At 34.7% G+C, this 25,711-nt stretch overlaps 1 protein-coding gene across 8 annotated transcripts in view; it reads right to left on the bottom strand.

Annotated features, from left to right (window-relative positions):
* FAM49A (family with sequence similarity 49 member A) overlaps positions 1 to 25,711 on the bottom strand; it is a 59,205-nt gene that overhangs the window by 20,025 nt on the left and 13,469 nt on the right. For 2 of the 8 annotated variants that reach the window (XR_003398053.1, XM_026845562.1), the window contains exons 2-4: positions 22,482 to 22,532; positions 20,609 to 20,677; positions 3,099 to 3,178 (exon numbers count right to left, since the gene is read on the bottom strand). The exons of 1 other annotated variant lie outside the window; for it this stretch is intronic. Coding sequence is in view for 5 of the 7 variants with exons in the window: in XM_026845562.1 (XP_026701363.1) it covers positions 3,099 to 3,171 (73 nt within the window). In the remaining 2 variants the exon portion in view is untranslated. Of the gene's footprint in view, positions 1 to 3,098; positions 3,179 to 3,364; positions 3,445 to 20,608; positions 20,755 to 22,481; positions 22,533 to 25,711 lie in introns of those variants that run through there. 5 more of the 8 variants (XM_026845564.1, XM_026845566.1, XM_026845565.1 and 2 more) reach the window with 5 other exon arrangements.

Genomic DNA, 25,711 nt, shown 5'->3' with positions numbered 1-25,711 from the left:
GCCCATTTTCCAGTCCTCAAAAATTGCATGAAAGAGATGTATTGGAGGGACTAAGGCTAAATATGAAAAAAATCAGGTTGGTGAAAAATATGTAAGGGAAAAGTGAGCATGCAACTAATGAAAAGCAACTTGTAATTAAAAATTATATCCAAAATCAAACAAAAACCCATAATGAAATTTTTCAAAAGATGCAACACAAGACTGTCCTCATCAAATTTTTCATCAAAACAGAATTCTGCCCCGGAGAACAATTCACAAGAAAATTAATTTATTTTTGTTGCACAGAACATCCTTATAACACATTGCCTACAAAAAGCGTATTAATTAAGGATAATAAGGGGAAAAAGTAAAATAAAAACCTGTTTCGCTGACCTTACTTTGTAGTTTCACGACTAACCTGAGATACCTAAATCTGTACAACTGCTTGCCATCATCTCCTGCATTTCTGTTCCCATTCATGAGCCACTGCTGATGCTCTTTCAACCATGCCATCATCCACATTACCCTGACCAGTCTGGAAGAGTACTTACTAGGCAGGGAAGAGAGGTGAGGTGGCGTTTTGGTGGGTTTTCTTTGAACAGCTAGTTCTTAGTAAGTTCATCCTGCTACAGAGCTATCATTCACAATGGGTGCAATCATGTGTTTGGTATGTTTTAATTCTAGCAGAAGGATATGAGACTCTGTGGCAAAGCATCACCCATGGGATAACCCTTTTGGAGCAGCACAGATTAAATCAACTGTCAAATGACGTTAACACCTCAATGTTCTTGTCCCACTTTCTTTATATAAACACTTGTATTACTTTTGTTCAACATCAGTCCATAAAGCCTCCACTTTCTGAGGCAGGGAAAAAGACTGCCTGTTCTACTCCTGCATATGAAGAAAAGGGCTGTTTTTTCAAGCAGTATTTGTGTTGGTACCTTGTACATATAGCAGGAAGAAGTATGTCACACACTGTCCTTTCAGGTATAATACATACCCAATGAAGAGCAGCAAAAAACAATACAAGGGCAGGAGTATCCAAAACATTTCAGAAGTTAGTGCTGACAGATTTACTTTGAGATTTCAGTTTACAGCTAACGAAAATGGCACGAAAACTAGAAAGCAATATACTGATGAAAATAATGAAATACAGTAAACACATCAACTCAAAATACCCCTTGAATGGCCAACTGTAGTGACCATTTTCATTCATGAACACAAACTGAAAACTCAGGCCACAGAAAGTCACATGTCCAGAGCAAGCACAAAAGCAGGTTCTTATCTAGATCTGTTAAGATTGTCCTTTTGCACTGTATGTTGGCTAATTAAAGGAGACCAAAGCATGTAACTACAGGCATCTTCAGTCACACCTGACTGTGTGACTTTGTGACACACACAAAACAGATTTTTGTGCCATATAAACCTCCAGGACTATTTCACAAGTAGAACAATTTAACCTTTCGCTCAGGAGCGTCAAACTCACTGAAATCTGATGATAGTTTTGTTCCTCTCAGGTAGGTGTGCCTGACTAGCATGCCCATGTGCTTGCACTAACCACTGGTCACCTCCCATGGAAGAGGGTGCTTCACCCTGTTCAGTTCTTGTCACTGCACTTTTGTGGAAAAAAACCCAAACACCTTTGCTGTAAAGGCAACAGAACAGATATTTTCCGCTCTCACCACCACCTCTGCTCCACCAAGGCTTTCCACCGACAGGCCACCTATTCCCTGCCATGGCTGCAGCCTGGGACAGGAGTACCTTCTTACCACCCAGGACATGATGGGCTATTTAAACGGGAAAGCTCAGAGCAGCTGAAAATCTTTGTAAAAGCTTGACAAAGCCACAGAGCATTACCTAAACCTTCAAAAATTTGATAGAAAAAAATTATGTGGTGGTTCGAATAAAGGTTTGACATCCTGGGTTTACAATAAAATTCATAAATGATATATACAGATAGAAGAGAAAAAGGGATACACGGCTCACAGTACCTTCTCCTAAACCCAAACTACCCAATTAACTTCTTTTCATCATTAAAAACTGACTCTCCATAATAAGGTAAATAAGACCTAGATGAGAAGATTAAGGTAGGTGCAAAGTTAGTCATACACTCTAGTTCTCATCCAAGAAAGCATGTTTGAACAATTTCATGAGATTTAAGTATGTCTTTAAATGACTTTTTGAACCAGTGCTTCAGAGTGCATATGCATGTACAGTTTCATATCATGTCAGTAATTTTTTTTCAGGAATAAGTGATTCAAGAAAACTATTTCAAGGTGTTCAAATGTGTGTCTAATCACCTAAAATTCTCTCTTAAACCATGCTTGAAAATAAAATTATTTTAAAAATACTGGCTTATCTCAAAACTGTTTTGTTGTTTTTCTTCTTTAGAATAAAGGTATTAAGAAACAAAGCATCACACACTGTTAGCATTTTAAATTAAAAGCATTTCATGTAAGTAGTGAAGTAAGATTAAACCCATATTTAAGGATTTGATGACCAGTTTTCAAGATAACGTCTGGAAGTACATGCAGGGAAACTGTAACCAGCAAAAGTGAAGTAGCTTTGAATCAGATACAGATGTGACAAGGAAATTAGAATGCGAAACACTTTTTTGCAAAACAATAACCATGCAATTAAGAGAGATGCAATCAAGCACATACACTTTGACCACTTCACTACTTTTTAGAAATAATCCCAGTTAAATCACCACTGAACAAGGCAAAAATAGTGCCACCTCCACTGCTTGTATTTTTTCAGTTTTTTCTTTCCAATACATATTTCCATTCAAGGAAGTAACAAATTTTGTTTAACCCTGATTTGTTAAAGAAAGCTGAGGTCAAGTTCATTCACATGCAAATTTAATAATGGCTCATAAATGTTTTGAAACTAATTCAAGGTAACGTTTTGCTTGCATATCTTTCTGCCCCCCTTCACCGCTCAGAATGAACTTAAGTAATTTTGTATACCTTTATAATTATCAAAAAGCAATATTCAACTCAAGTGTAATTTGATTTGTTTGCAAATCCCTTTTGAATTGCTTTATGATGCGTAAGCGCATGCAGTTTATTAGGAAATAATAAGCAAAGAAGGCAAGCCAGGCAAGAAGCTTTGCTCACTTTCAAAGTCAAGGAAAAAATTTGGCCCCTGATCAAGCTCTGTGCAAGTGAGAACTTTTAAAAGATTTCCCATTTGGTTCCTGAAAAATAGAAAAGGAAGAGAAAAGGAGTCCTGAGTGAACAAATTGTTTTAGAGATAAGGACTTGGACAGATTGGTTGTGCTGGAAAATACAAACTGCAAGCAATCAGATTTTAAGTTTTTCCTCAGATCGTTGTTAAGTCAGGGAAAACGTTCTCTCATTGTCTTGTAATTGTTTGAACTTACTTTCAAAATCCAGGAAAAAATGTGGATAGTTTTCAATTTCCCTGGTAAGGACCTTAAGAAGATTACCCATCCCAGCAAACCTAGTAAATGCAACAAAATCATAAACAGTTATATACGTAAACTTCAAATACTACAGCTAAGGGCTTGACACAGTCTGCATCATATATTAAACATTTTTGTGAGTTCTGGACCATGAGAAACATTTTGATCATCAATTCTGTGGTATTTAGGCATGGGGTCAGAGAGAGTAAGACCTTGGATAAATACAGAAATAATTATATTCAACAAATCAGAGTTTAAACATCAGTATAACATCACAGAGTACAAACAGGTATGTATGAATTTACTTAACAAGAGAAACAAACTCAGAACTCTATCCGTATTTGTAAATCCTCTAAATTGCTGGATGCAAGATTACTAAACACTATTCTAGAGTAAAAAATGAGGTCTTAAACCTTGGTTTGGATTCTTTAGCATAAATCCATGTTATTTCATGAAAATAACTCTAAGAAAAAAATTGTTTCTAATCAGTAAGGTTTTACAAAATATTACTATAAAAATCTGTCATAAAGAAAAGCTAAAATGCTTATTCTTCTTAATTTAAAAAAAATGTATATATGCATTTCTGGAAAAAAAACAAAAGCATCAGCAGTTCAAACTATCTTTTTAACTGTTATTCCTATCTTTTATCATCTTGGAAGCCTTTGCATTTCAAGTTATGAAAAACTTCCAAAAGGAAAAGTGACCAATTCTCAAGAAAGCAAGTCTCTATAGAAGACAAGAAGGAAGAAGATTTGAAGAAAAATTTTTTAGCAGTCAAGTCTTTAATAAGATACAGTATTCTAAAAATATGTGAAAGTATAGCTTTCTTGGGCAAACTTAAAACTTTTCCTCAGAAGAGAGAAAAAGTAAACCATGAAAAGCACATATAAGGATAAAGTGGTCTATCTGGAGGGATGTAAAAGAATGTAATTTTAGATTTAAAACTCAGATTGATAACTGATTTTTGCCTAAAGATAAATATTCTCAGCACTCTAAACCACAGCTCTTGGGGCTCACATCTGATGCTCATCTATTTTTCAGTTTAACTCTTTTCCCACTTAAGAAATCAGACCACCAATTATTCTAAGCATGTACATGGCTGACATTCCACGAGACAAAGATTTTTCAGCATTATAGAAAAAAAAGTATCATCAACTCTAATTTCTATATGTATATAAGCGATGTATTTCTATAGCAGGAAAACCTAGGAAGGTAATGGAAGGCTTGGAGATTTCAAAGCAGCCATAGTCACTCCACAAAATTATATAAATTTAATCAAGAATCCGTTCTGAGCATGCAGGTTCACGTAAACCGGCTTTATGTTAGACAAATGGCTTTGTTTTGCATTAAATACTGCTTCAAAATTTTCTCTCCAGAACAAATCCATTAAGCAGACTGTCAAGCCCTTTACAATAAACAACATCTTGCATATACAATATTGCAACATGAAGAAACGCTCTCCATTATCCAGAAAGTTACATCCACTTATATGCGGGGAAAAAATTTACAGTTTAACTTTCAGAACAAGATCTGCACTGTATGAACTGAGTCTGACTTTCTGTGTAGCCTAGAAAGGGGAAAAACATGCAAACAGAGCAAAACATTTTATATTCCCTTAAAACTTATCTTCAATAATTTAATGTTTTCATCACACTGGTATAATACATTTTATCAGCATCAGGTAAGAGGGACAAGATAATGAGCATACAGTTATTTTCCTTTTCATAACCTTGAAAGAAAGAGTTTATATTATTATGAAATATTGTCACAATCTATATTACTGACTCAGTTTGGATTCTTTATTTTTTAAGCTGTATCTTACCTCATTGCCTTCAATCTTCAGAGAGTATCCAACCATTTCTTCTATTGCCAAAGTTAGCACTGCATCCAGAGACTGGTTTAGCTGACAACATGTTTCAAACAGTGAGGAAGCCTTTTTGCCAAGACCTGAGGATATGCTCCCTCATTTGAACTGAGTAGCTTGAGCTCATGTGCCCAAGCTCTGGTTTCTGATCCCTCTTACAGAAGTACAGCACATTACAGCTCTGGAGATTTCTGAGTATTTTTCATGAACTTTTACCGTATTTCTTAGTTTGTTTTTCATTTTATTCCCTTCTCCTTTAATCCCTGTGTAAAAACTGATTCAGCTATTTAGGTCACAAGTATGAAACAAGAGCCCTGCACAAACTTCATACCCATTTTCATGAGCATCCTGCATCTTCCAATGATCTTGAAGGCACTTGATTGATACCATCTATTTCCAATGTACATCAATACCAAAAATAGTGATACTGAACATCAACATCTAGAAGATATGGTTCAGGCAGCTTCTACATATGCTTTACTTCTTCATGATTTGAAATAATTTCTTTATGATTTCCCAAAAAACAAAACAAAAAGACCTAGTTCCAAGAAATTTTCATTTTAAACTATAACTTATCATTCAACACTAAGATTTTAACTCTGTATTAACAGAGTTAAACATATATATATATATATATATATAAATATAACCCCCAGATTTTCCAAACCGTCTTTCACTGAAAACTCTAATAATGTATTCCAAGCCTCAGGAACTGCAAGGCACTTCCAGGATAATTTTAAATGAGACTTCAAAGTAACTAATTACATAAATTCTGAACAGGTCAGTATTATACTGTGGTTGCAACAGAAATGCAAATAAACAGCTGATGTACAGAAGCATATCAGAAAGGTTTAACTTAAGAGCATAAAATTCCATTTCATTAAACTGGAAAGCATTTTACTTACTGTAAAATCAGTTTAAATGTTGAAATAAGACTCAATGCATATATAAAAATACTGCTGTTGCAGCACTCCTAAATGATAGCAGCTTCTCTTTAGTGTCCAAATCTCTTAAAATTGCAACTTTTAACAGTATGCTTTAAAAATGATGTGTTGACATGACAATGATGTTTGCATTTTCATGTTCTCTACTGTTTTCCAAACCATTAAAGCTTATCCTAAGACATTACATAAGCATATAGAAAATACGTTCTAAGCTACTGTTGACAGTTTAAAGCTTACTTTTGATGCTCAACATTTAATTAGTGGCACACAGACACATACATGAATAAGAAGGTACATTTAGCATTTTACACTTTATAAACCATTATCCAGTACCATATATTAAAATGTTGAGTGTTGAACAAAATAACACAGGCTGGTTTTCTAACATATCACTTTGTTCCTAAATTTCATTAATTTAGTTTTGACATTCTAAAGGCATTACCTAGGATGGGAAAATAAATTCCTTCTCCCCTACTAAACCAATCAGTTTATTTTTGAATTGTGATAAATAAAATATTACTCTCCCAAACATATCAAAATGCAACCCTTCAAATCTGCCATGGATTTTATACGCATATACTGAAAATACACCGAACTATATATTTATTATATGCTGAAATCCAGTTTTGAAAATATAGTAAATATTCACAAACTGAGTATTATCAACTAAATACTGCATGCCCAAAGCTAAGTATCATGTTATTTAACTCTTCTTTATAAATCTTTGTTTACACACTCTTAAGCAATTACATAACTTTGAAGTGTGGGGTTTTGTATTATTTTTAAATTATATATAGCTACAGTACTATATAAATTGCTAGAGAACTACTAATTTATTTCTCCTTCCTTTACAGGACTAACTCAAAACCATCAGCAGCACTGTAGCCACACTGAAGGTATAACAGACAGACAAAGCATTTAAACTTCATATTAGTGAAAAAGGACACATTCACCAGCTCAGTCAACCCTTTGCTGCTCATCAGTGGTCCTTTGCCAGATACTACTTCCTCAATTTGCTTGCTAACATAAACATGGTCTAAAAGGCTTTTGTCAGAATGAGCTGGATCAGCAAATATCTACTGCTTAACTTAATTTAGATGATCCTAACGAAGTGGGGTGGGAGTGTTCTCATGGGCAGCTCCATCGGGAGTTTCAGGAGAAACAGAGGCTCCCAAGTTCCGGCAGAGTGGCAGTGAATGATTAGGAAAGATAACTCCTAATGGCACATCTACATGGGCAGAGGCAGGCATCCAGTCTGCAGTCTGAGGGAAGTGTACTGTACCGAGCATGTTAGTGTCATTAAAGCAGTTGTACTGACATTACTGCATGAATAATTAACCGTTGTTTCAAAAAACACGAGCATCTGAACTCAAGACCTCTCAGATCAAAAGCATGATTCCGAATCACTATGATATTCACCTATAAAGCTTGCTGAGGTGCTTGTAGGGAAATAGCAGAAGTGCAAGACTCAGAAAATGGTTTTATTCTATTAAGGAACTGCAGAAGTTGCTTAACAATGATAATCTATTCTGCCTTCTGAAGAAAACCCTGTGTTGCTGCTCACTGTTTTTTGTTTTGGAGAGTAAGAAAGATATAAAAGATCACTTCTAATTGCATTTGCCAACTCTACTACCCATATTTTTGTATTTTCTTTTCTGTGAAATAAACATATTAAAACACTTAATCTCTGGAAGTACTTGTTTAAAATTAGATCAAAAAAACCTTTAAGCTCAATCATTACAATTCATATTTTATTATAACTGACCAGTGTCACTGCCCTTCTCAGAAATCTCTCCAAGGGGTCCAAATTCCAGTGGGTGACTCAACTCTAGGTATAGTGCTCCAAATGCATCCCAGAATGGTGCCAAACATCATGAAGGAACTGTCTTGCAGAAAACTGTGCTTTACACATCCCTCAAATGTTATTTGCATAGTTTCATTTTACACATTGCTTTCTCTCCTGCATTTTGGCAATTCATTAGTCCTGTTTCTATACAACACTTTATAGTTAATCCCATCAAACTCCACAGTAGAGGGTTTTTTTTAATCATATCTCCAATTTTCTTCTGGTTAAGAATATTTAATGAAATTTTAATGGACATGGTATCATTATCTTCAGTTGTTCTACTGTTAAGTGTTTAAATTTTATAAACCATAGTTGCACTGATGAAGAGAAATATAAGAACTTATGTTTCATAGTCTCAGTTGTGCAGATACATGTTAATTTTGAAAAGTTGTATTATCCCTCTATGGACTTTATTTTAGAAATAAGCATAAGACTGTATTATTATATTATAAAAACCCCCACAAAAATAGTCATGCATTTGTGTGTAAAAATAGTCATGCAAAAAAACCCCAAATATTTCACAGTATTCTCTAGAAAGGCACAGATAAGTGTAAAACACACTGAAGTTCTTTTCAGGATAGTTATATTAATTTTCCCGAAAAAATTGATCCTAATCAAATGATGCTCAGTGTTGCCCTCTAAATAATGTATTTATAAGATTTTCACAACGTAAGTAACATACATAACAAGATGCACCAAGAAGCAACCTACACACACACACAAGGAAAGAAAAAAGTGCCATACATTCCTTATACAAATGAAGCATAAACAGATAAAAAAAGCCCTCAAACCAACAAAACTCAAACCCAAAACCCAGATGTAAAAACGTGAAAGGTGGAATAAGAGAAGAAAGTTACTCAAGGTAAAAGTAACCTAAGATAAAAGAATCATTCCTGCTTTGAACAATTATTTTATTACAATTCCTAGATAAGCAACACTTGAAGCCAAGAGGTTTTGCTGTTAACTGATATGCAGATTGCAGGACACAATTTAAACCATAAAAAAAGGTGAGGCAAGTCAAAGGGAGTTAATAAATGGTTTGTAATGACAAATACATTTTTCACCAAATATAAAATGTTAAAAGAGCTGGCCAACAATATTAGTACCTGTAGCCCCAAGGATTAAAGAGCTTGGCTTGTAGTTTCACTAAAATCAAAAGGGGAAAAAAAAAAAAAAAAAAAAAAAAAAAAAAAAAAAAAAAATGTAATTTATTCAAGGGGGTGATTTTTCTATATGCCAACTCTCACACCTGAACATACTTTGAACAGAACTCTTATCTATTTTCAAAGTACATAATGTCAGAAGAGCCATCATGAAAGGATGGAAAGCAGGCAACCAAAATATCTGGATTCTGATGCATAGGTCATAATAAGAAAAAACAAACCCTAAACCCCAGCAGAAAATGTAGAATGAAAGCCAGTTAAGTAATTAGAATAAAATTACTTATGAAATGAAGAAAACACTGTTGCACTTTGATCCTTCCACCTGAGTTTATAGTAACTACAGTAGCCCAGTTTGAGTACAGCATCACATGCACAGATGCTCATACTCAAAACAGGGACACAATTCCCCATACACAATAAACGGAGCCTCTGTCAACTGATACTGTAAGGTAGAGCAAAGCAGGATACTATGTTTACCAAACTGACAGAGGAGAAAGATGCCTTTAACAGAAACAGAACAGGTTTGGCTACTTCAAGTGTTTCTTCCTTCAAAACCAAACCACTTCATTTTCTTCCAGGTGGAGTATTCTTCCAAACTTGAAGAGCAGCCACATTGTCCTATTATGCTTAAAATCTCCTTGTCCTTGCCTTCTCTCACCAAAATCATAATAGAAAAGGAAATAAATCACCTTACAACAGACTCAGTTTTGGAAATTCTAGGATCTGGACATTTGAAAAGGTATCTGCTTTCAATGTTTTTTGATATAATGAGTAAAAAAAAAAATCTATTACTGATCATATACATTCTTATATATAGAACCAGAAACAGGACTCTCAGATGACAAATCAGAAACAGAAAGAAATGTTGCTGCTCCTTTCTGCCTATTGACAACTGTCCCTTATTCAGACTTCTGACTATGCTATACAGAATATTTTGTACTATGCTCATAGAAAATCCAGTAAAAGTGTCTGAAAAAAACAATATGAAAACTCATATTCTACTTCTTCATGCAACTATGGTGAAGACTTTCTTCAGAGTGAATTTATTTTCAAAGTATTTCTTGTGCCAGCTGATAATGGGAATAAGTCTTTACATGTTAACTTTGTTCTTTATCTATTTCACTGATTTTTTAAATACATAAATGCCAAAACAGCACATGTAATCTTGGTCAAACCAAATGTAAATCCTACAGTGTCTGGATTTCTCATTGCATGTTTAGTAGTGATCTGCTCTGAAAGTGTCAGTATGTAGGACTGTGAATTTTCCCAACTAAATTTGTATTACTGATTTGGAGGGTAATAATCAATAAGATATGGATCTGAAGCAATCTTTACAAGTATTCTTATCTGGAAGAGGGGAGAGAAGTCAAACAATATCTTAAAATACTAAGCAGACAATTAATCCTGATCAAAGAAACACTGACATTGGATATAAAGATAGCTGTGGCTTACTATATGTATCAATAGCTCAAGATTTGAGGAATTAAAGATGAAATGTGGATCTTTGTAGGGATTAATTGCTATTAGTTTAATATTTCCGTTTGTGTAACAGTGGTCTTATTTAGTATCTCATTACACAAAATAAGAAAACTTGCTGACCAATTTGTGTTATGCTGCTGTTTATGGAAATAGCTAATTTCACTAGGAAAAAAAAAATTAATCAAAAAACCACTGTAAATAAACTGAAGGATAAGATATACTTTTAAAAAAAAATTAAAATTTCAGAAAAAGATAAAAAGAAAAACTTCCTATTAGTCTCTGTGTGAGAATAAAGGAGGAAAACCCAGGTATCATCCCAAGACAGCAATTTGAGAGACCATCTAATACCAAGAAGGTGGTAAAGAAGGTTTTGCTGAACTACGGAGGCAAGAAGCTTCAGGAGGGTTCATTAACCATGTATCCGTAAAAGCTCCTGAAGCGATAAATGTCCCGTCTAGAACACAGAGGAGTTTGCCAGAGGAATCGCTATTTTAGATTTGTTTGATATGTATGGGGAAAATTAACTGAATATAAGGATGGAAATACAGGAGAAATTAATGAAAACCAGCAGAGGTTGCTAAACAAGGAGAAAAAACGGAAACTAAAGACCATGATTTCAAAAAATCAGTTTCAGTAATCTCAGATAACTGGAAGAATAGGTCTCTTGGAAAGTTGATTTAAGGGGTAAAGGATTGCAGGAAACTTAACAGGTAAGAAAACAAACAACAGTGGACAAAACAGACAAAAATGGAGACTTAGAAATCAATGTCTATACAAGCATATGGAAGAACTGAAGGAAATAAAGATATAAAGGAGGGAGCTTTGACAAGTGACTGGAGACTAGAAAAGAGAAAAAGCTATTTAGTACCATAAATTTGATGCAACACTGAAAATCCGAAAAAGTATTTGTCAGTGGTTTACTGGCAAAAAAGAGGATGGTAGTTTGAAATGGTATCTAGTATCTGTTGTATAGATCTGGTTTTGTTCAATACTTTTAATTAGTGACTGACAGAGAAGAAGAAAATACCCCTTTAAAACACGCATTAAGCTATAAGGGAATTAAAATATTCTGGAAAATAGGATCATAATTCAAAATCACTTTGATAAACTGGAGATACTATCCAGAAGAAATTCAATAAATACAAATGTAAAATACTCAAGGCATAAAACCAAATCAATTAGACACTCAATTCATTAAAACAGGGGCAGATTTGGTCCATGGCATTTTTCTGCAAAATCAGTCTGCCTTGAAAACTGCATTTAATTAATAGGCAAGCACACTGGCCTTCTTAATTATGCAACGATAAAGAGATTCTTAATTTTGCATTGTGTCTAATACTTTAAGAAGCACATTCCCTAGTAAATCTGTTTTCAAATAATACCAAACAAGCTTTTGTGCCCCAACATGAGCTGCTAAACACTACTGCAACTTTTTTAGTATATTAACATGTCTGTTATTTGCCTAAGATGACAAATAAGGAAGGAGTACTGTGGATGGTCCTGAACTAAACCCATGCTTTTCATTAAAATTAGATTTCTTGTAAATGTAAATGAAAATTAAAATAACATACTGACCCTGACAAGCTCTGCAGTAATTAATTCAAATCACTACTGGAAGCTATTCCTAATTCAGCAATGAAATCTGCACAATAACTTTTTATTAAGACGATAAAATTGATGCATAGTAGTGACTTTATATCCTGCTCCTACTTTGCTATAAAATCTATTTTAGCTAATTGAGAAATTTGGACGGTGATTAATCAGAAGCCCATTTATGACACAGTTTGCTCCCACCCCCAGTACAAGATGCACAGGCCTATAGAGGCCCATTATACAAAGAAAACAGCGCATTGTTCAACCATGTGAGCAAAGTTAAACATATGCACAGAAGTGGACAATGTACAGTTGTTTTGACAACCCTACAATGCTGCTGGGTGGATTTCCTTCGAGGCAGACACGTCAATCTGGCAGAGCATCCCTCAGACGTGTGCGCACTCCGCACGGCCGGGGCAGGGCAAGGCTGCCACACTGGCCCTGGGCACTGCCGCTGGGCCACCACACAGCGAGCCAGACCTTCTGGCACAAAGCAGAAGTGCTCCCAGTAAAAACTGGTTAATGCACCCGAGATGCTCACTACCTTTACGCCTCAGTAAAAGGCCACGGCTAGATCTCATCGTTAGCTTGTACGTGCACTCAGTCATCAGTGCTAACTTACTTCTGCAGGGGATGCAGACATCAAACTGAATTTCTGCAGGGACTGCGGCTCCAGTATCAGTGGATGACTTTCTCCTCTCCTCTCACTTTTCAAACTAAACCCAACCTAATCTAGGTAATATTTTAATAACCATGTTGAAGAACAAGTACCAATATTCAAAAAAAAAAAAAAAAAAAAAAAAAAAAAACCCACTGAAACTGAGAATTTTAATCTAAAGTAACTGTGACTGCATCTAAAATTATGAAAATTGTCATTTCAACTTGAATGTTAAACAGCATATGGGTGACCAGCCTTAGCAGAGAGTGCAGCCCCAAGGCTGGTGAGCGTTCTTAGCAGGGCATCCCAGCCTGGCATCTAACACATGCTACATCAGCCCCTGGCAGCAGTCCTGTCTTCTCCATGTGAAGAGAAATACCATTTTTATCTATACTTATTCAAGAAGTTTTGATTAGCATTATTTCTTTTAAAGTTAAGAAGCAGACTAAAAGTTGAGAAAGAAGAAATTTGGGTTTTTTTTTGTTTTTTTGGTGGGTTTTTTTTTTTTTTTTGTTTAAAGTCTGACTAAAAAACAGATACATGGGATGAGAGACGTTAATTTTTAAATGCCAGTTATCAGTAATCCAAAATGGAGGTAGGTAGCTACAACCAAGATTTTCTAATTGCCTTTGCTGCATACTCCTATTTGAAAGGTAAATCGTGACTTTTAGAGAAATGGGAACTACAGAAACAACAGTATATTTAGGTTTAGCGCAAAATTTCGTGAGGATTTTTTTGCATAAAAACAATCTAAGAACATTGTTTCATTTTCAATTGTAACTAACTTTCCACACTTAGAGGTGACATAAATCACATGTAAAAGAAACCCACCCTCGGAAAGACAGCATGTACACAGAGAGTTGCTAATGAGCATGTTTAGCTGAGAACTGAGATTTAGTTGCTTGTTACAGGAAAAAAAAAAAAGATACATCAAGATTTAAACTGTAACAAAATCAAGATTACATAATTTCTTTAATCAAAGCTTTCTATTTGCTCACTCAATGACATCTAGTCCGGCTATTCAGAGACAAAAGCAGTTGTCCAACAGCACTGTGTACAGACATAGGGAGGAAGAATGCCTGTTTGATTTCAGCACGAATGGAATCATAAAACCTGGGTTCCTCTTAGCTCATGATTTAGATGATGTGAGTTCTCTGAAGGATGGGTAAAGCAGAAAAATCCCTCAATTATTCCCAGTTTCATGATAAACAAATGGAAGATAGAGATTATCTGAAAAATATTGTTAGTTAAACCACAAAACTCTTTGTATTGCCTTTCAATCTTCATCATTAATACAACCAGACTGTAATCCAGCACTGAAACATGTCTGGAAATTGAATTACGTTTTCTTCCTTCTCCTCTGAGCCAATTGTTTTAGTTGTAATTTATTCAGCTGACTTAGTAATAAAACCAGCATAACTGAAAATTTCAGAAAAGACAGAGATTAAGTAAAAAAATGCAGTGATTGAAGATTATCAGGGTTGGTGGGAAGTAATGGAAATTTACTTAGAGAGAAAAAAGTTCAAAGAACACAGATTAAAAGACTGAAAAGGAATGGAAAGACCTAAATCAATATATGCTCCAACAGTGCAAAAAATATTTTCCATAAAAGAGCTATAAAATTGCAGAGGATAGTATTCTTTCATTATAGAATGGATTTTTTTGAACGCACTGATATTAGAAAAAATATACATATATACACAAAATAAACTGTATACATGTATATATACATTGGTCTCAGATTAAGAAGTTTGATTTTTTTTTAAGTATTTAAATTGTATATCAAATACACCAAGTTACTAATACTACCATCCAAACTACTTTGCAAAGAAGAGTCTTTATGAAAAGAATATATCTAAGAAGTAATAATTGTAAATGACAGCGATGGAAAAGATATTTGGCATCTATCTCATCTTTCTGATCTTCCAAAGCAGAATTATTTGAAGTCTACAAAAGTCCAACTAAAGCAGGACCCAGCCCAGTCCTATACTCCCATTTTGCATATGCCCCTCCACACTGTCATCCACGAAAAGGCGCTACTTTCAATCAGGTCCTTTTCAATTCAATTCTTGAAGAACTGGCTTGTTCTAGGTCGGCTTCCCCAGTCACCGATCTTCCAACCATAAGGGCTAAAACAAAGCATTACCTAAACTGCCAAAATTATCATCATACTAACAATTAAATTTCATTAACCTAAAGAACCAGTGCAAGAAGACCAAGACTGTTTTATCTTTACAATCAAATTAAATATGCAAAAAAGATCCTTAATTTCCTATAAGAAGTTTAAAATTCTGTAATAAATTATTCCTACATTTGAATACACTTCATTCAGAAACTGAATTTGCTATCATAAACTTCCTAAAACATGGTTGATAAAAAATTCTTCAAAACCCTGATGTGATCAACATACTATAGTCAGGAGAAAAACTGATATAAATCAAGATATCTGTCTGCCACCTGATCTGGTTTTGAAAAAAGGCTGCAGTTAAGGCTGTTATCCACTAAGTGGCATTATCAACTCAAACACCTAAATTTGACAAAAAATAATCATTTTACCTCCTACAAACAAATTGATGGAAAACATTTTCTTTGGATGAGCCATTTTATTCAAGTTTGTCACAAATTCAGATATCATTCCAAATAGTCAAATATATTAGTAAGCCAGCATTACCGGTTTACTTTCCACATCAAGACAATTGCAAATATTTAGCAGAATGGTTAGGTTAGAATAAAACCATCATGACACAAATATTAAACAAAGTTACCAAAATATTGGCATGATAGGAGTTCAAATTAGAAACAGAAAGGTATAATAAGGTATTTTAAAAGTAGATGGGGTTTCAGAACAGCTGTATATCAACAATTCTAATATTTTGTGTTGTGAAGTGGGAAAGTTCCAAAAGTCACACCAAATGTTTACTTTTATTATTTTCTTTAAAAAAGAATATATTAAACTGATGCTACAGGGTATTAAAAAAATTACAATAATTGGGAAAATAAGAAAAGTACTATGTTTCACTAATTATTTAAGGATTAGTTTTCAAAATGTTATGTAAGGATTAATGACTGTAAATATATTTTGAGACATGTTTACTAGAAAAAAGCATTTAGGAACAGCATAAATACAAGAAAAAAGTATTAGAACAGAATTCTCATTTTAAAATAGTTTTTTTCCCCTCTTACTCCTATTGTTTATCTCTAGTCTTTTATCACTGTCAGTTTGTTCATACATAAACAGCTACTGAAAATAAAGGAGAAAAAAAAATTATTACTGTATACAAGAGTATAGGAAAATTTCATGAGCAACTACATCTGCCTCTGTCTCATCAAAGCATATATTTTAAGCTTCTGAAACGCATTCAAAATTCTGAGCATACTTCAATGCTACAAGGATCAAGACATTCCTTTTTTTAAGTGATTTTTTTTCCCTTTGCTGGCCACAGAGGAATTGCATTAGGACATAGTCCTTTTTCCCTACATCCGCCTACGAAAAACATTTGCTGCATGTCAGCGACTCCAAAACCATATTGTTTACAATTAACTCAAAAAGCCATTAAAAAAATTGTTTCTTTGTTCCAGTTGGAAAGAGAGACAGCCAGATGTGTGGCTTGTTGATCTTGCTCTTTTCTGACCTCTGAGTGTAGGAAGAACTGCAGCTGAGGAAGGAAGTCAGCAAGTTGTGCTAACGAAGGTGAACATTAAAAAAAAAAGTGCAATTTTTTCATGAGAGAAAAATCTCTTTGGAAGAGTTTTTTATTAGAAAAAAGATAATGCAAAGCTATTGGTGCATTTGCATATTGCACCATATTGGTGCAACAGCATTGCTACTGGTGAAAAATTAGAGCCTTTTTTTCAGGCGAGGTCAATAGAGTCTGTGACTTTTGCTACTTTTGAAAAATTCTACCCATAATTCCAAGAACTTCATGAAGTTTCACTGCTGTAAATTGGCAAACACCTCATCATTAACACCTGCCAGGAATCCATCCTCCTATAAGGATGCAAAATTCAAGAAAAACATTTTAATTTTAGGCTCTGACTGAGTCACAGTCTACCACTACAGACCAAAATCAGGCCAAAAGCTGAACTGCAGATTGCGAGTGTGCCCACTTCTTTGGAAAACACATCTGGCCAACAACACAAGGCAACCAACTATAGTTACCACAGTACCTTTCTTCACATTTCTCCTTGATACACTTCTATGCATTATATCTGTAAAACACCTGGCAATGAACTAACTGTTAATGTGTTGAAATGGTACTCCTCGTGACAGTACAGAACATGCCTGTACAAGATACTCTGCGAGCATAAAAAAGAACAATCTCTCAAAGACTGCCCAGTAACAGACATGAAACATTATCATCTTGTTTCTGACCTTTGAGTTATTTTCATAAAAAAGTCTAAAATGCATTCTGAAGTTCTACGACCACACAGCTCTGCATTTTATCAAGTTAGCAGAGAAATTAGTAAAAGTTATCATGGCTGAGGTGATAACTAAGGATACATTTACATGTGAAGTACAAATTCACTCCAGAGATTCAGCTTTAGATATAAATCCTGGCACCTCAGAATCAATCCAGACTCCTTATGCAGTTAGTGAAGCTGCCCACATGAACTCTAGGAAATTTAACAACAGGTTAAATGTTTGATGTTTCTCTCCCTGCATTGCTAACCTCATGCTAACAACTCACGCTAGTTTTGGTAGAAAATTATACCTAATCCTTGTCAACCAGTTACTATTTTAAGAATATACTTACCATCTGAAGACTTGAATAATATCATAGTTCATCTTTCAACTTATGTTTACATTGTATTATTTAGTTAAGAAACTTTCCTATGCATTATTAGAAAACAGGAAATTGAAAATGGAAACTAGCTTACTCTCTTCCCACACTAGTTCTCCTGCCCCCTAAGGTAATTTAAAAACCCAACATTAATAGATCACCATATACATGCATACGTACACACGAAACCATTTCTGCAAACAGTTACACAAATATTTAATCTGACAAGAAAATTCAAATTCTGGAGAATTAAAACAACATTTCATGTCATACTTTTAAAACCAGTTGTAAGGGATACTGGTAATTTTAAAAACAGCCAGCAAGTTTCAACCTTTCTCTTTGCCCTAAGAGAAATGGAAAACCTTATCACGTAAGACTTTCAGCACAGCTCAAACAGCTCACAGCTACGAACACAAAGAACTGCTTCCGCTGAATTAGTATTTAGAAATTATTATTGGCTTATTACTGTCATATTAAGATTTGATTTTCAGAACCTTTTCTTTTAGAAAAAAATTTGTTTAGATGCTTCTATATCCATATTTTGTCATAGTTTTCTGAAAGAGTCACTCTTTAAGGTCATTAAAAGCATATTTAAGGGCATCATTTTGGAAAAATAATTTGGTTTTGTATCTGTAAAAGGCCTCTAATAGCAAACAGGACTTCAAAAATTTATCGGGTAAAAAAAAAATTACTAAAAAATTTTCCTAACAGTTGTAGTTTCTACCAGTTTATTATTTCCTACCAATTGAATTAATAACAGCTGTGAACTACACTGTAGTAATAGTAACTTTCTATGGACTAAATTTAGAAGAATCCATAATTGAGCAAATCTCTACTTCCTTATTTCACATTCCTTGTTTCTCCTCATTTCCTATTTCTTCTGACATGTTAAGAGTGTTCACCTCCATTCATCTCATTTTTCCTTTTATTCATCCTTTTCATTCTATTTGTCCTGTCTCTAAGATCTCCCTTCAACTCACCTCAGTCCCCCCGACTAGGGTGGATAAGCCCATGCAGAGCACTCATTTTGATATCCTCTACTCTCCAGCTCAGAAAGATCATCCTTCATTTAAAAAGTAGAATGGGCCTTAAATGTTAGTTGAAATGCTATCTTGATAAAATTTAATAGGTATGTCATATACTTAATTCCTATTCTAAATTCCATATGAATGTAACAAAATAGAAGGCTGGAAGGCCTTTTAAAGGAGTAAAAGTGTAAAAATAGACTATACAAAGCAGTTTCACTGGTTAAGTATACAGTTCTTACAAGTATCACATCATTAGTTTACAAGGTAGAGAAAAATAATTTTCTACACTGCAGAAATAGTCAAAGCTATGACTACAGCCTTTAATCTTAATAAGCCCTTCCTTCCACCCCTCACATCCAACCTCCTCCCTTGGACAGGGTTTTGTTCAGCCATCCAAGTGAAATGAAACGGGAATATTTCTGTCTTTCAACTACACCAGTTCCACTTTCACCAGAATCCTTTGTCACCTTCAAGTAATGAATCTCTACACTTTCCAAACTCCTCTGCAGGCGGCTTTATTGCTTTTGAACAAACCTACACATGATTAGCAAACACCTTCACTTTGACAGACTGCCACTGAGATCCTTGAGTTCACTTGGGCACTGCAAGCCTGCTTTGATAGAAAGACAGTCAGGCTGCTGTCACGTTGGCCTTGGTTTTACCTGAAACAAATTGAACTTTCAGTTGTCATTTGCCCACAGCACTGCCTGTTGGATGCCTCTCATGGCAGCTGAATTAATGACAACACTCACCGCTACTAAAGTAGGGTTAGCTCCTCTCCATACTCAATGGTTTCCATCTCTCTGAGAAACCACTGGATGAAAGGTACCATCTCGTACGGCCTTACTTCCCACAGTAAAGTAAGATATGATTCCCTTTCAGATTTTAAATGTTACATGCTGCAATCCCCAGCTCAAATGTCATGTCTGTTTTAGCTTTCCCAGTAGTCCAGAAAGAGCTGACCCTTGTTTGGGTCAGAACTTGCACCTAAGACTTGTAGCCCCGGAGCCCTGGCGCAGTGCTGACCCCAATTTGGATGTATGTGAAGTGTAGCACTGACATCTATCTCCCTTCTGTTCGATAAAATCTAAGCAGTAAACACCAGTAGCCAAACTGGCATGACCTCTAGTATTTCACTAAGAAGAAGGTGGTAATCTTCAGTGACAAATTCTCTTGTAATTATATCTACAGATCAAAACCTTCTAGCTCTTCTGTCATCCTCTGCTTCCACCTCAGATACTGAAGTCTGCAGCTGTTCACAACCCCTTCATTAGTATTCCTCATATATTAAACCTTTTCTTGGAGCAGAGAAGTGAGAAATTTAAAGTGAATAAAACAATTTGTTGCTGCAAGTACTGGCAATTGATGTCCTTGTGCTGACTTGCTTGCGTCCACAGTGTGCTGATGTAGAGGTCTAAACTGACAGAAAATTAATCTTCCAACATGTCTTTGCAATCCCACAGATTTTCAGCAGCAAATTTCCTAAACCAGCACATTCCGGATGAGTACAAGTGTTGATGCAAGAGAAGGGACACACAGAACTGAATTACCACTTTGAATGGCAACAAGCTAATCAAACAACTACGCACCTGATCATAAAATTACATCCCATACATAGATAGACCATGCAAAGTTTGAAACCATGGTGTGGTTTCTCTCAGGGAATGAATGTAAGAATTCAGTACAACTGAGCTGTTTTTATTTTAAACCTCAAATAACGTTGGATTTATTCAACAAAGACATAAACACTCTGTACAAAGTCCAGCATATTGCACACTTTAGCTTTCTCATAATTCCTGTATAAAAGAAAGTGGGTACTTAACACAAACACTTGGTTATGTCTTACCTAGAAATACAGTGGTTCCAATTCACATTCAAAAATCCAAAGCAGTGATGCTAAACATTCAACGTCCGTCTGTCATGAAAAACATTCAAGATTACACTTGGTATCACTGTGCTTTTCCCTCTCAATTTTCAGATGAAACTTTCTAGCTTAAAAAGGAAATACTCGTGGAAAATAAAAATTATTTTCAAAGTGAAATTTGTAACATCAAAAAATTTTTGAAGCAATACCATTCAAAAATGCTGCTGGGTTGAAATGATGATAAACTAAATTTTATCCTATATAATTCTGCAAAAAACATTCAATTTATTTTGGATTTTATAATGAGCTGTTGTAAAGACTGGTACAGCCAAAGGAAAATAATGTCCACTGGTACTGGTATGCATTATATTAAGAATTAAAAGAAATAATGAACTAATGAAAATGCATATATATTTCCAAAACATTTAACAGTTCATTATAAAGGCTATATTTATCTAAAACAATATTTACACTGAAAGAAGTCTGCTTAAAGCAGCTCTAAGTTCAGAAATGAATTTTCCAATCTTTTGAAACTACTGAAATAAAAGATATAATTAAAATGCCTAACAGTGATCACTTCATTCTGCAAGTGTTGGAGGGGGCTGAGAGAAAAGCAAGGGGACCTGGTCCTTCATAAGGATCTATAGGGGCAGCTATTCTTACTTTATTTTTTCAACTTTCTATATAAAATAACTGACAGAGATGCAAGCTTGCTCCCAGAACAAAGATGAAGTCAACTTATGAAAAAGAAATCCGCTACAGAAAAGCTTGGAAGTGAACTTTCATTTCAGCCATAACCTCAACAACACTAATATAACTCCACAAACACTCTTCCCAAATACTCTGGTTCACTATCCTCACAACTATGGAAAAATAGAGGTCAAGTCAGCAGGTCTATAAATCAGCTGAATTGAGTTTTGGCTTTGAAAAACACATGGTTGTGTTTCTGCAGCTATATTTATGAAGATGTGGCTAAAACTAGTTCTAATCTAATGATGGATTTTTATTAATTTAATTTCAAAAGAGTAGGAGTGCTTGATTGCTGCCTAAAGAGGAATTATCTTTTAAAACTCAGGGGCGGTGCAGTGCAGATTTTTTTTTCCTTCTAAAAATACATTCTTTAGTGCAAATTATAACAATTCATTATAAAAGCAGATTAAATTAAATCAGAATGCAACACTAATTTCCCAAGTAGAGCACCCACATAGGGAACTAATTAGGAATAGCTCCTCCGTGTAAACAAACCTTTGTACCAATTAGTAGCTGGTCAAGTCAGGGAACTCCCTTTCTCTGGGGGAAAAAAAGTCTATTTTCAGCATTGCTGTATTTTGCTGCTGGCTGCAAATTCTCTCTAGTTCTGTAGCAACAGAGGGTATTTAGAACTTGTATTTCAACAAGTTTGATGGGAACCTGGTCAAGAGTTGTAAAATTAAAAAAAAAAAGAAAAAAAAAAAAGCAGTAGAAGGCCAAAACTCAATAAAATCATAGAATTAGGACTTCAAAAGGGATGAGAACAAATCCTGCTCTTTGCCTAAGCCAATTCTATCCCAAGGGTTTACACTAACCAGAGAAATAACAGTGAAATGATTCAAAACAAACAGTGGAGTAAATTAAAAAAGTACATAGGAAGAATTCTCAGTTGTTGTTCTATAATAAGAAAAGCAAACAAATAAAAACCTCAAGGTAAAAATATCATGGCCAGATAGCATTTTGAAAGCATCAGCTAGGTGTTAACAGTAAAACTACATAACAGGATGTTATTCAAGGGAGAATGAATATTCATTTGTTATTTATGACGTTCGAATCTGCTAGACAGCTGTTCTGTGCAAGACAAAGTACTAGAGTTGACTCTTACCTTGTTGAAGATGATCCAGAGCCTTCCCACTAATTAGATAGAGGCTGCAATCTGTGGATTTTAAAATTTGTTTAAAAGAATTGTTATTAATGAAACTGTTTTAATTACTAAGTAAAAATCAGTAAAGTGACTTAAGTTCCTTCAAAACATATTCATTTCCTTTCTTCTTTTAAAGCAATGAGTACTGCTGCAAGGTACCTTCTACTGTGCATTACACCCAGAGCAAAAAGTCAATTAATCTCCATTAATTAAAATTAATTCCTGTTAATCTCCAAAATTAATCTACAGCACATCAGGATAGTGGACTACTGTTATCATGTTTAGGACGCTTAGTTAACTCGGGAAAGTTATGCAGCTTACGTGGAAAAGAAGATGGGAAGGAGGCATCAGAGCGCAGGCAATGCAGGAAAACCTCAGGACAGTGAAAGGATGGGAGGCATTTTACAGAACCTAGGAAAGCACCACTTCCTACAGAGTGGTGATGTTCTACGACAAAACTGCTGACCCTCCAAGCCTTACTGGGTTGCAAAAACCAGCTCTAGATAATAATTTTCTACAGAATTTACTGTTTGAAGATACATGAAAACATGACCCCTTCCCTCTTGACCCAACAACAACAAAAAATGACAAGTCTAGGAAGACTCAGGAATGCCAGCACTAATTAAATAAGCATCTGTTAGAAAGAGGGTATCCCACTTATCCGACCATGTTAACTCCCAAGGTACTAAGCATTTAGATATCTTTCAAGTGTCATGTAATTAAAGTTAACTGGAGAGAGTGGTTAAGCAACACAGCAAGACTCGCGTTAAACTGAAAGCAAAGCAGATTTACTAGCAGGAATGAGAGAAAGTGAAGGTGTAGAACACAATGGATTAAAATGAGAAAGGATTACGGGTGGGAAGAAGAGAATGGAAAGAACAGAAATAAACACTGCAGGTAAAGAAAGAGGACTGCAAAATTTAGATGATAATCAGAAATAAAAAAGGTGGAATTTAGCTTTGAAATGGCAAGTCTAGCACAGACTATGCTGATATAACATGAACTGGCTTTGGAGGAATGCTATGACATGAAAAAAAGACCCTACATCGGTTTGATAAAGGGGAGGAAAGTATTTGTTAGCTAAATACCTTCAATTAGTCAATTAAATATTTCATACAAAAGCAGATACCTGCAGAACTGTATTTATTTGAGCTATGACCTGATCTGTTTATTTGATCCACTCCAGAAGGAGTTCTTCAATATAAAAAGATCAGGTTTTAGTCATTGAAGCCACAGGCAACAGAGTTTACTTGAATTCATGACCCATTATCACAAGAAAGAAAACAGAAGTAAAAACAACTTAGTAAGGGAAAAGAGGTACTAAATTTCCACTTCTTTATGGAAGTATTAAATGGAAATATATCTAAAAAGATCATAACTTGAGAGTGAACTACTACTTAATTCCCTTCAAATGCACAGGACATATCTCAATAATTCTACAGAAGTATCTGAACAGAAATGTTTTTCAGGAAAATTAATTAATTATAGAACAAGACCTACAAAGTTTAATTACAGTAAAAAATCGCCAGAAACCTTTAAACTGATTGCAAGCGGGACAGAAAAAATCCAGGCTAAAACTCTATGGAATAAAAATGAAAGATTGCTGTAAGTACTGAAATAACATAAAGTAGATGCAAGAACAAAAAATAAAATATATTTGATAGAAACTTTAGAATTTGTATATTGCAAAACAAGACAATTGGATTGTTTTTTAAAAAATACATGTTCATCAGAGCACATAAACTAGTGAACTAATTAAAACTCTTGAGATGTAACACAGACCAAAAGAAAGGTAAATGAGAATTTTCTTGAATTATATTTGTAATTTCCATATTTTTGTGTTAGCCCAATTTGTTCTATTACACAACTTTGCTTATTTGGAAAAAATGAACAGTGCTGGCAACAATAAACACTCATGTAACAGGTGCAAAACATACCCACAAAAAGTTTACAGACTCTGGCTGGGAAGCAGACTATAGCTCAATTAGTTTTGTAGTCCAAACATATTTTTATATAGAAAAACTAAATTTTGGAAAAAAAACCAAACAAACCAGGAGCTGTCAAGGAATATTTCATGTACACCTGAATCATGAAATTACAAAAACTTTGCAACTTATACAGAAGAGCTATCCTAAGCACAACTTAAGTGGTAGCTAGTACTGAATTAGATTTTTAACAAAATATGCATTACATTCTTGAAGTCTGCTCTTTAACCTTTTCTAAAATTTATCACAGATATCCTGATTTCTTTCAGTCTAAACTAAAATCAAACTAAAACAATCTCAGATGGGATACAAAAACAATGTCAGTCCAATTCATAGAATTAATATGATAAATGGGTACAAAATGGGCATTAAAAAAAGACTATGAACAGATGTCAGGAAGCACTTACTGTTCCACCAGCAGTAACTACGTGGAACAGGCTGCAAGACAAGTTCATTTGGACTGAGAGATGCCATCAAATGGGAAAGCAAGTGCCATGGGAAGGCAAGAGGATAAACTATTCTGATTTTCTGAAAGACTTTCCAATTTCCAGTTTTGGGTCTTTAAAAGGAATATTCTCTTTTAAAGTGGAGATAAACAGTCCAAGATTGGTATCAGATTGGTTCCATAGGAAAGCCATTGTGAATGAGGAGAGACAACACTTTTAAATGTTTATAAAATAAATGAATATCAAGATACTCCTTATAACACTCTGACCTAAAACATGGGGTGAAGAAACATGTTTATGAGCAACTGCTTTTCTCCTTAAGAGAATTCATGAGTTGGGAAGAAAGGAAAGTGATCATTCCTTAAACCAGTATGATAAAAATGGGACAGAAATAGATAGACACTCTGGAAACCTTAACAAAAAACTTAATGTTGCTTTAAGGGAGGGATGCCGACAAGAAGGCAAACCATCACATACTAATGCTGAAGAGAAAAATTATCTTTTTTTTTTTTGGTAACATCCAGTAAGTCAATTTATTTCTAGTTGAAATGCATTTATACAATGAAACACAGAAGTCAATTCAGTATCCTCATGTATTAGTCTGGAGGACCTGCTGGGAGTAAAGCTTATTATTCACCCAGGGATTTGAGCAGTCATAGTCCACAACCAATTTGACTTAAGGCAAAACACAGCTGCTACTTTGAAAGTTTCCTGCTGTGTAAGAAATAATTAAGGCTGTATGATCAGTATTCAACAAACC

Source organism: Athene cunicularia (assembly GCF_003259725.1).
Source record: "Athene cunicularia isolate RWA chromosome 3 unlocalized genomic scaffold, athCun1 chr3_part1, whole genome shotgun sequence".
Classification (NCBI taxonomy): domain Eukaryota; kingdom Metazoa; phylum Chordata; class Aves; order Strigiformes; family Strigidae; genus Athene; species Athene cunicularia.
Note: the sequence above shows the minus strand (reverse complement) of the source record. Positions and strands in the feature narration are given on the sequence as shown.